Source organism: Onychostoma macrolepis, chromosome 16 (assembly GCF_012432095.1).
Source record: "Onychostoma macrolepis isolate SWU-2019 chromosome 16, ASM1243209v1, whole genome shotgun sequence".
Taxonomy (NCBI): Eukaryota; Metazoa; Chordata; class Actinopteri; order Cypriniformes; family Cyprinidae; genus Onychostoma; species Onychostoma macrolepis.
This window is the reverse complement of record NC_081170.1, coordinates 17532772-17545149: the sequence shown is the minus strand read 5'-3', so window position 1 is coordinate 17545149 and position 12378 is coordinate 17532772. Positions and strand designations below refer to the sequence as shown.

General features: G+C 38.4%; 1 protein-coding gene across 5 annotated transcripts in view; it reads right to left on the bottom strand.

The window, feature by feature from the left end:
• Positions 1-12378, bottom strand: part of cadm4 (cell adhesion molecule 4) — a 132221-nt gene that overhangs the window by 28577 nt on the left and 91266 nt on the right. For all 5 annotated transcript variants that reach the window (XM_058746026.1, XM_058746027.1, XM_058746028.1 and 2 more), the window contains exon 2: positions 2265-2411. In XM_058746026.1, coding sequence (XP_058602009.1) covers positions 2265-2411 — 147 coding nt within the window. The remainder of the gene's footprint in view (positions 1-2264; positions 2412-12378) is intronic.

Genomic DNA, 12378 nt, shown 5'->3' with positions numbered 1-12378 from the left:
GTATACATGACCGCTGAGGGATATTTACGCCCTGCTGCCTGCTAAAAGACTGTTATCGGGATTCATTAGTTAGCAAGCAGAAGTTTTCATTTGCGTTTCTCTGTACATTTAGACCAGGGCACTCAAGCAGTAAGGGCAGCCTGGAGCTGTCATGAGAATCCACCGATATTAAAAGCCTAAAGATTGTTAGCAAAAAGTGTGTCTGAAAATAGTGGTGTGAATGGCTCAGAAGAGGGGTGATTTACCTCCTACAAAATGGCCCAATTATGTGCACTTATAAAAGCAGAGATCACGGATACTAATTCAGCTTTTAGCTTTTGTGGTCCTTTCTGTTTCTAGCAATTTCATTCTTTTTCTCCATTCCCTTTTTTCACTGAATTACGTATGCTTTCTGAGTCCTTTGCTGAGGCTAGAGTTACAAAGGCAAGGATGAAAACACATTGCATATCATGTAAAACGAGGGTGACAGAGAGTCATCACTTAAAGGGATTTCAAATTTGAGTGATAGTGACGGCTGTGATGGAAAAAACAAAGGTTATTACATAAAAGGATCTTTAAAAAGAAATTGAAATAAGGTGTAATCAGTTAAAAAGGATTTCAGAAAGACTGATGGCGCCAGTATAAATATATTCCAAAGATGATAAAAGCTAACCAGCATGAAAAGAGACTGCTCCACTGCTAGCACGGACTCCAAGGTTGTGTTTAACATATTTACCACTTACCAGCGCTACAAGACAACCATTAATGGATATGGAATGTGTCTAATGAACTCAATGTCAGAGAGGGAGTGCTCAATAAATTAATTCTAGTACTTTTGCTAAAAAAAAAAAAAAAAAAAACGCAGCAGCTGCAATGTAATAAAAATGGGGAAGAACTTTAATAAGATCATTGTCAAACTTTAAATGATGCTTAGCAGACCCTACACTCTCAGAAAAAAGGCTGTCACTGGGACGGTAGCTTTTCAATAGCTACTAATATGTACACCTCAGGTACTAAAATGCACACTTCAGGAGTAAATAATAAGGTATACCGTCCCAGTGATAGCTTTTGAAACTTTTCTCTGAGAGTGTATAAAGTTTTGTTGTTTTATTAATTATGATATTAAGTTTAAAATGAGAAAATTGTGTCACATTATGAGATATATAATGTCACATTGTGAAACAGTCAACACTGTGACATGCATTGCATTTTGAGAAAAAGTCACTTTGTGAAATATAAAGGGATTCAATTACAGAGAAGTCAATTTCACAAGACATACAAGAAACAAAGCAATTACAAGATATAAAGCCATAATGTGAGATAAATTTGCAACTTTCAGTAAGTTTCAATTTTAATTATAAGAATTAAAGTCTATATTGCGAAATGAAGTCAGTTATGAGTAGTAGTTATATTGGAGCATATAAAGTCAAATCAAAATGTAAAAAGAACAAATCAATGTATAATTTACAATCAAAAACTGTAAATTGGTATTTCCAGAATTCTCTGTGTGACACTCCACATTTGAAAATATTAAAAGGTACAAAACAAATTTTAGTAGCAGTGTGCATTGTTGAATTTACTAGCTTCCATTCAATTGTTTTCCAAAATTATGAGCACTGCACGTTTTGATTTATATGAATGTATCTCTGAAGGGAACATACTGTCTTCAGAATAGTTTTGATGGCATTTTCATTTTATCTGATGAAGTAGCGTTCATGAGCGGAGCTGCTTAGATTACAGCCGTTACCGGGGAAACCGCTAGTTCTACCGCTCTCAAAGCGCCTCCTACTGGCAGAGAATCAGATTCTACTCCGCTGTTTTCAACATAATAATAAATGTTTTTTGAGCAGCAAATCAGAATATTAGAATGATTTCTGAACGATCATGTGACTGGAGAAATGATGCTAAAAATTCAGCTTTGAAATCACAGGAATAACTTGCATTTTAAAATATTTTCAAACAGAAAACAGTTATTTTAAATGGTAAATATTTCAAAATGTTACTGTTTTTGCTGTATTTTGGATCAAATAAATGCAGGCTTGGTGAGCAGAAGAGAATTCTTTAAAAAACTAAAATCTGACTGGTAGTGTATGTTAGCCTATACTAAGATATTAATATTAATAAGGTGAGTCTGAGATGTTTATTTGACAGTGATTTCACATTTCTTGTTTATACGAAGGCTAAATACAAATAAAAGGTGAACATTAATTTATTTGTGCTTGTGCTTTTATGGGGTTTTAAAATGACCCACTAATGACTGCCAGTGAAGCAGCAGCTTCGCTCACCTCGTGTTCCATTGAAGAATAGCGTTTGTCTGCGTGGGTTCTGGATGACCACGATCGAGCCATCATAGTTCTGGAGACGACAGGAGATCTGTGCCGTCCCCCCCTCCAGCACGGTCACGTTCTCAGCCTGCACGGCCTGCCCCCGCGCTGAAAGTCAGAAGGGTAACAGAGTTAACGCACAACTCTCATTTGCCGAAATAAATCATTTATACAAATATTTTTGACGGACAGAAAGAGACAACATGGCACACGGAGCAATTTTAAAGATAGAAATACCTCCGTGACCAATTAACACCTCGCTCACGTAACTACCTTTGTGCTTAGAAGTGTGAACTATGCAGAAGAGGAGACACAGAGCGAGTGAAAAAAAGGAAAATAATGAGAGACTGACAGATAGACAGAGACAGCGAGAGAGAGAACAAGAAAGAAAGGGTCCTAATTAAGTGCTGGTAAGACCAATAGCATCGTTATCTTTATCCATTACTGTGGGCTGACACACTTCTCTCTTCCATCTGCTCGCTCTGACATCCACCTCGTGAAAGCGCCGGTAATGACGGCTCTTTTTTCGGGAATGAACTCGGATCAGTCACACGCAGGGAACACAGAACATCTAATGGCACTTTGACTGCTAAATCTAGTTGAACGTATCATCTGCTGCGTGTTCTGGCATTGTTGATGTTTATTTTAGCGGAATATAGAGGAGCTGAACATGAGGTCATCACCGCTGGCCCGTGTAAGCATGCTGCTGGAACCCTCAGCACATCATTAGCCATGTTCTTAGTGGAGAGCCTGTCTCTGGTGGACTGTAATGATTCCCAAACCTGACACCAAGGCACTCGATCTGATGACATCACAACAGATCGCTAGGGTAAAACTGCTGATTCGCTGAGACCTGTCTCCTCCATCGCTCACTCACCTAGCTAGGACAAGATGTCTGACATGCTCAGACCGACATGTTACAGACATGCTGTATGACAGGAAGTCTGTATATAGCTTGAGCTTGGAACAGTTGATGGAGTATTGTGTAAGTGAGTTATTTCACTCTATAACACAATAATAATGTGGAGAATGTGAAGGGTGTTTCTTCATCTATATAGGCACTTATGGTCCAACTAACATTTTTCAGTTTTTTCCTCTTATTGTTACAGTGAGGAAAATAAGTATTTGAACACCCTGCTATTTTGCAAGTTCTCTCACTTAGAAATCATGGAGGGGTCTGAAATTGTCATCGTAGGTGCATGTCCACTGTGAGAGACATAATCTAAAAAAAAAAATCCAGAAATCACAATGTATGATTTTTTAACTATTTATTTGTATGATACAGCTGCAAATAAGTATTTGAACACCTGTCTATCAGCTAGAATTCTGACCCTCAAAGACCTGTTAGTCTGCCTTTAAAATGTCCACCTCCACCCCATCCTATCCTAAATTAGATGCACCTGTTTGAGGACGTTAGCTGCATAAAGACACCTGTCCACCCCATACAATCAGTAAGAATCCAACTACTAACATGGCCAAGACCAAAGAGCTGTCCAAAGACACTAGAGACAAAATTGTACACCTCCACAAGGCTGGAAAGGGCTACGGGAAATTGCCAAGCAGCTTGGTGAAAAAGGTCCACTGTTGGAGCAATCATTAGAAAATGGAAGAAGCCAAACATGACTGTCAATCTCCCTCGGACTGGGGCTCCATGCAAGATCTCACCTCGTGGGGTCTCAATGATCCTAAGAAAGGTGAGAAATCAGCCCAGAACTACACGGGAGGAGCTGGTCAATGACCTGAAAAGAGCTGGGACCACCGCTTCCAAGGTTACTGTTGGTAATACACTAAGACGCCATGGTTTGAAATCATGCATGGCACGGAAGGTTCCCCTGCTTAAACCAGCACATGTCCAGGCCCGACTTAAGTTTGCCAATGACCATTTGGATGATCCAGAGGAGTCATGGGAGAAAGTCATGTGGTCAGATGAGACCAAAATAGAACTTTTGGTCATAATTCCACTAAACGTGTTTGGAGGAAGAAGAATGATGAGTACCATCCCAAGAACACCATCCCTACTGTGAAGCATGGGGTGGTAGCATCATGCTTTGGGGTGTTTTTCTGCACATGGGACAGGGCGACTGCACTGTATTAAGGAGAGGATGACCGGGGCCATGTATTGCGAGATTTTGGGGAACAACCTCCTTCCCTCAGTTAGAGCATTGAAGATGGGTCGAGGCTGGGTCTTCCAACATGACAATGACCAAGCACACAGCCAGGATAACCAAGGAGTGGCTCTGTAAGAAGCATATCAAGGTTCTGGCGTGGCCTAGCCAGTCTCCAGACCTAAACCCAATAGAGAATCTTTGAGGGAGCTCAAACTCCGTGTTTCTCAGCGACAGGCCAGAAACCTGACTGATCTAGAGAAGATCTGTGTGGAGGAGTGGGCCAAAATCCCTCCTGCAGTGTGTGCAAACCTGGTGAAAAACTACAGGAAACGTTTGACCTCTGTAATTGCAAACAAAGGCTACTGTACCAAATATTAACATCGATTTTCTCAGGTGTTCAAATACTTATTTGCAGCTGTATCATACAAATAAATAGTTAAAAAATCATACATAGTGATTTCTGGATTTTTTTTTTTAGATTATGTCTCTCACAGTGGACATGCACCTACGATGACAATTTCAGACCCCTCCATGATTTCTAAGTGGGAGAACTTGCAAAATAGCAGGGTGTTCAAATACTTATTTTCCTCACTGTATATAAAGATCACATTAAAACTGCCTTGAAAGCTTTTCTTCACAAGTTTCTAAATTGTTTCTGCATTTAATTGATTTTTCTAGATCAAAACTGTCTTGGAAACTTTTCCTCACCAATTTCTAATTTTTTTCTGCATTTAATTGTATTTTGCTACTTTTCAAAAGCCTTTTATATATTGAAATGTATTATTTTATAGACTCTGAATTCATCCAAAATTATTTACCTTTATTATAATATAATTTTAACTATCATAACCTAAAAAAGTGAAATAGTCATAAATCATTTCCGTATTTATTGTGAGAATATTTTTTACACAAATCACAACTGTTTGCCACTAGTAAAGTTAGTGCACTTGTTTACCACTTTTTTTTATATGAAGGTCATATTAAAACTGTCTAGGAAACTTTTCCCCATGAATTCATCATTTATTTTTGCATTTATTTTACTTTTTACTGTATGCTACTTTTTAAAAGCCTTTCATGTATAGATTTTATTGTTTTACCTTAAGCCCAAAGCAGAATATGAAAATCCATAATTAAAATAAATTTAACTTATTTGAACATTATTCATAACATAATATAAAAAGTGAAATAACTTTAAATTGTTTCAATATTTATTATGAGAAACAAAAATCAATTTATACTCAAATTACAACTGTCCATTTACAAAATAACCAATAATTATGTATCGAGTAGAAAACAAAACATGAAGAAAAAAAAATTAAATATCAAATAAGAACAATATCTTTACTATGTGCCATTTCTAATCAAGCTGCATTATTGTCAAATTATGTAAAAAGTTAGAAATATTTGTTAATTATGTGTTTTGTATGGTACATAATATACTAGCTAGCTATGAAATTAGCCTTATCAAGACCAGTTGACGATTTTATTCCAAAAATGCTTAAAATATTATTTCCACCACAGTGGAATGCATGCATCAATGCATCATTTAAAATGTGGTGGAAATGACAGAGTGGTGAAAACTCATGACTTTCTTCTGCAATGCATGTTTATCCAATATTGCACCATTGCAAGTGTACAAATAACAAAACTAGTGAAACTTTTCTCCTTTCAAAGTGTGGCCTTCAAACGTTTCATCAGGACATCTTGGTTATAGACCAGAGGCAAAACCTCTCTTAGAGGAACAATTAGGATTATTATGGAGTTTTTGCTGAAAAGCGACAAAAGAGAAAGTTCAGGAGGGAAATAAAGGAGAGTCTATAAAGGCGCTAGTCGGCATCCTCCGTCACCCGTTGGCCCGCTCGTCTGGCTTCATTTAAATTTAATCCTGTCAGGCTCTATCCATCTCAGAGTACCCTTGTCTTAAATTCAGCGTGGAGGGAGAGCGGGTTAATAAAACATTGACAGGTGAGGTATTGAGCTGAAATCAAGAGGCGAGAACAGGGAAGAAAATGAGAGACAGTGACTGAGGACGTCCTGAAATTTTGCACAATTGCCATTGTAATTGTAGCCATTATTATTTCTGTCCTCCGCATCAATATTGTGATTCATATCACGACAATCGGCACCGCCATTGCTATCCCAATTATTATTCTAATGACTGTTATTACTCAGCACTCGGGCGTCCGCAGACTTGGCCGCCATTGTTTTAATGGCTCCTAATTGTTCCAACAGCACTATACATCAAGAGAAGGTCTGTGAATGCATGGGAGGCAATTAAAAACCTAATTCAAACCTAACAGAACTCAAACAAGTGTGGCCAAATTCCCAACAAAAGTAGCTAAATGTGTTTGATTGAGAAGTCAAACAAAACACGGCTAATTGAGCATCCGTTAAATGCACTCTGCCGCACGCCAGCTGTCTCCTCTTCATGTAAATGACCAAAATGAAGGGACGCGAACAGGAAAACAAATGGCACGGAGGGAGGGGAGCGTGCCGTGACGCCAATACGGCATTCGAGAAACTCGCCAACTCGCTGACGGGGGTGGAAATACACAGCGCGAGATGTAGAGGGAGGAATGGGGCAGGAGAAAGACAGCTGTGGGGTTTGGACACATTCACAGCTGCCAGGAAAATAGCGGAGGGGCCGGTCGAGAACGCTACAACTTGCGTGGGAGTTGTTTGCGGTTGTATCTGCATCGTGGGCACGGGAGTTTATGAGCACCGACGGCAGGCCGAAAACAACAAGAAACCGCAGATGGGTTCATCTTGACCCTATTAGAAACAAACCATGATAAAATACACAACATGCTCACAATTGGATTAGGTGTGAAAGTGAAGAAATCGATAACAGACTGGCGTACTGATGCTATGAGAAGCAAATAAATAAAGTAGGCTGGCGGGGTGGAGGTGGAGGTGGAGGTGGTGGTGGTGGTGGGATGTGGAGGAGAACTTCAAGATTTGACCAGATGAGGGCGATGTATCAATACACACAAACTGTACAAATCCTTATGCTGAAGAAAGATAGGTAGAATGAGCAAATAAATAAACAATGAGATAATGAATAAATAATGAGTTTCAATGTAAATATAAATATGAAATATAAATAATACAGTTATCTAAATAATAGAGACTACATAAATAGAGTAAATAAATTAATAAATCATGTCAGTTCAACAGTAGAGTAAGATGGGGAAAGTTTACATGCTTGACTTTTTATCTGAACATCAACATTTGTGTGATTTATTCCATCTGAAAAGTTTTTTGGTTGTAATGTAATTGCGTTTCTCATTGGATAGTGAACTGTGAATTTATTTTCTTTTGGATATTAAAAGTTTTTAACAGGTATATTTGTTAACAGAGGATATGTGAACAGTTATTGATTTAGATTTGTACAGTGACAAACTTGTTTTTTATTATAAAAACAAGTTACAGATAGACCCTTGGTGTTCCATAAGTTTACAATAAGTAGAAGGTCATTTTACCTGTTCTTAAAGGAACAGTTCACCCAAAAACCAAACCTGTATGACTTATACTTTCTTCTTCAGAACACACACACAGATATTCTGAAGAAACTGTTTTTGTCCATTCATTGAAAGTCAATGGCATCCAAAACTACAGCTTTGAACCCCAGTAACTTCCAACATGAGTAAGTTGGGTGAGTAAACAATGCCCAAATCGTCATTTTTTCATCGTTTTGGGTGAACTGTCTCTTTAAGGTAGGGCATTTTTCCCCATCTTCCCCTACTAAGAAAGCAGCCATGAATTATGGAGGTGAGTTCAATTTAGTGACTTGGTAGAAGGCCAGCTACAGAGCAGGCGTATGAGCAACCACCCTGCTTGAGATTAACTAGCTGAATTACACCGTACAGTGGAACCACACCAGACGCAGTCACACACACATTTATAACTCTCAAATGAATGAGCAGACAACCTGGCAGAGATGAGGACATTCTAAGAGATCCACGTCAAAGTTTAACAATACTAGAGCTGTTGAGACATTAAGACGTCCTTTGATTCTTTCCTTTAATCCAATTTCAATTCAGTCTTTCTGCTTCGCTCTGTGAGCACCTGATATCTTCGGAACTCATGAGTCACTCATCACTTTTTTGTTTTATTTTTCCAGCCAACCTGAAGCTCCCAGACGTCACCTAACCCGATGTCTCAGGTAATCAGTGAGCAAGCAGCTTTGGCTGAAAAGCTGACGGACTGAGATTCCCTGCTGCTATCTTTATATATCTATTTCCTTCACTCTGTGGTCTAAAATTAAAACTATCTCTCTGAAGAATCTCGCTCTCTGCCAATCATACGTGGTTAAAAAAACATTCACACCATAAATAAAACATAATCCCTTGCAAATCCCTTCTCTTCTTTTTTATCTCGATCTGTCACTCTCTTGTTCCTGGTCTTTCCCAGTTCCATCTCCCTCAGCACCTTGTCTTTTCTTCAATCCGGCATATTTCTATCCCCTGCCCTTCTTTTCTTTTCTCCTTTCTAAAACTCATAATTCCCTCTCCTGCCGCATGCTTTTCCTCGCTAATCTCATTCCCTTCCGCTTTCACACCTACACAGACTCCCCCACCTCCTTAACATCAAACCCCGTCTCTTTCCTTCATTTTCGCCTCGTTTTTCTCGTCTTCAGCCCCTTCACCCTCACACTAAGTTCCTTTTTTTTTTCTCTGTAACCAGCTTCATCCGTCACTTGCTTGCTCTGGTTTTCTCCTTGTAACCTTCCCTAACTTTTCCTCCGTGTCTCTTCTACTTTACATTTCCTTAACTTCTTCTCCTCTTTATCTCCCCACCATGGATTCCTCATCATCTCTTTCGTGTTTCTCCCGCTCTCTCTTTGCTATCTCTCCAGCAAGGGGCCTGTTTATTTCCATCTCTCTCCTTCAGAAATGTGATTTGTTCTGCAGCTCAGACTCGCAGTATAATCATCCTGCTTTGTCCGGGCGGGCGAGAGAGAGGAGGAGTGGAGGGAAAAAGGGAAGGAGGGAGTGAAAAGGACATGCAAAAAAGCGAAGAGAGGAGAAAATGGACTGAACATCCATCTCTTGTCTCTTTGTTCCACTCGTCTAATTACATCCATGTTCTTGCCTTCATATATTCTCTCTCATCCGTATCCTTATTCTAAAGCTGGTACAAAACGAAGAGTTCATTGAACTTTAAAAATAATGAAGGACATGCAAATGGCTTTCCTGAATGCATTTACTTAATTATGATAAGTAATTATTTTAAGTAAATGTCTTGACTGAACTGGAAATGTCAAACTGCCGTGACTTAAAATCTGCCATCATTGTAATAATTGGCTATTTAGATTGAAGGTTCACGCAGTCATTTTTTCCCCTCATTAAATAGTTTAACACAAAGAACCAAATAGACTTTAAGATAAATACTCCACATATTTCAGTCACCTAATAAAAGAAGTTTTATTTTATATGGAGCAGGTTTGACATTACACAAATTTGTGATCACATGACCAGCTGAATTATACTCAATTTAGTCCTGCAACCTCACTGTTAATGGACAATTTCACTTTTGGAGTCAAATTTGATACATCCACACCACAGGGTGTCAGTAAAATCCCAAAATGACAACATTAACAAAAAGCTTGCTAATTGTTTCCTCTATTTCCATGGCTTCATTATATCTTCTATGAAAAAGCGAACTGATCGTTTTAACAGAATAAACTCTTCTGCTTTGACTTGAAGGGATAGTTTACCTGCAAAATATACTTTGAAAAATGTATTTTATCCCATACAAAGAAAGTCAACGGAATCTGTTGCTTGGATCCCAACGTTCTTTAAAATATCAAGTCTTGCAAGCTTGGAACAACATAAGGATGAGTTAAATTGACAGAATTGTCATTTTTGGTAAACTATTCCTTTGCAAAAAAGGGAGCTAATGAAAATATTTGGTTATTTTCTTACAAGTATTTACTGATCTAAGAACATTTCAGTGTGTCCTGAATCTGCAAAGGTTTTTTCTTCACTGTTTCATTGTCTGTTCATGCTGTTTATTCTTTCATTCCCTGTTCCATCGCTCCATCTGTGATTTCTTGCTCCTGTTCTCCCTTATCTCTTCCCCTCACCATAACCGCTGCGCTCTCTTTCTTTTGACCTTCATGTTTTGCGCTGCTCTTTTCTATCTCCATATTTCAGTCATATCACTCTCTCCTCACTCCATTTCATCCCTCTCTTTTCCCCTCCATCCAGCCGTTTATTTCTCTAGACCACATCCTTCAGGTTATCCTGACCCTGATATCCTTGGTTTCTTGGTGTGTGTGTGTGTGGGGACACTTGTTTGTTTTCGGAGCAGTGCGGAGACCCCTGTGTGTTCCTGACATGCTGTTTCAAAGCACTGCAGATACATTTACAGTCGGGCATAACAAAGGGGGCTTACGTGAAATTGACAGGGCAATTACACCAGGCTAGCCTGGGAGAGTTAGCCTACGGCCAGCACAGAAATCCAGACCGCCACAATTCCTCGCATACACACACTCATCCTGTCACCCTGGCTCTCATCCCCAACAGCATCTCACATTCAACTGCTAGAGAAAAAATGCTTTATTGGTGAGAATTACATAACAGCATATTCTGCCAAGGCTAAAGACTCATTCTTTATCTCTCTCACTCACACACATACACACACGCTGGTGCAGAGAATGGCTTTTTGTTGCTGAGATTATGAATATACAGCAGGGTTCAAATGTCTGAGACCACTGAAATTGCTTCTATTTAGCCTTTTTCTAAATTTAATACTTTTTTCCATTACAAATTATATTATCAGCATAACAGTTTAAATGAAACGTTGAATTGAAAATGTAATTTAATGACTTTCAGAATGTCTAAGTATTTGTACTGTATGACCCCCTTTCTCTTTAATGACAGCAGCACTCAGGCTGCATGAACTCCACGGGTTTGTTTAAAACCTGAAGATCGTGTTCTCCAGAATTATCTAAAGCGCATATTCTGCTTCACTGGACGAACATCTGACAGTGGACTATGGAATAAATGTCACTAACTTTTTTGATTAGCGACCAAGAAATAGCTTAGAATCCGAAATATTTTAGGGAAGTTATACAAAGTACACATATAGTATACTCACATATGGCAATATATATTCAACTGCCTGATTGCTTGTATTGTCACAAAACTATATTATCACCCAGTTGTAATCTGCTAAAAGCAACTATATGACACAAATATATTAAGATATTATAAACATTTACCTCATGGTTTTCTGTTAAGCTGCTTTGACACTGAAATTTGAAACACGTTATACAAGTAAACTGATTAGACATAAACAAATTATATTCTATATCAATAAGCTGATTGTTACTTTCATGTTATGACCAATAAATTGCTAATTTTATAACTCAATAATAAAATCAATCATTTTTAAATGCTGCGAGTGAATTTTGGCATCACAACATTATAATGTACAGCATGGATTTTCATTTTTAATTATTATTTTATAAATTAATAATGTTTTTAAAGATGAACTTCAATGTTAGATGACAGCAAAGGTAATCTAAATGCGACCACAGGCACCTAAAATTACTTATCAGATATTTGCCAGTACCCCCAAAAAAACAATTGACAGATAACCAATGTATGTGGATGTGCACCCTTAAATAGTTCTTATTTATTTTACATCAGAACACGCATTTATTTCGGGTTTGAATTAGACTGAGGACTTCTGCTGCTGCTGTCAATGTGGCCCAGCACCCCAGATGCGATGTTATTAAAACGCAGAGGAAAACAGCAAGAGAAGTCTGAAGTATAGACAGACTGTCATATCAACCTGAGGTAGTGACTCACAGAGAACAGGAGCAACAATGTCCTTGCTGAGCTATAAGTGCACATACTCTGGGAAAAGCAGCAATTACAACCATAAAATGGCCAATCTCGGGTTTTCTTGAGGTTCCTCTTGAATACAAGTTCTCTTTAACTGCAAAAGTCCCTGTG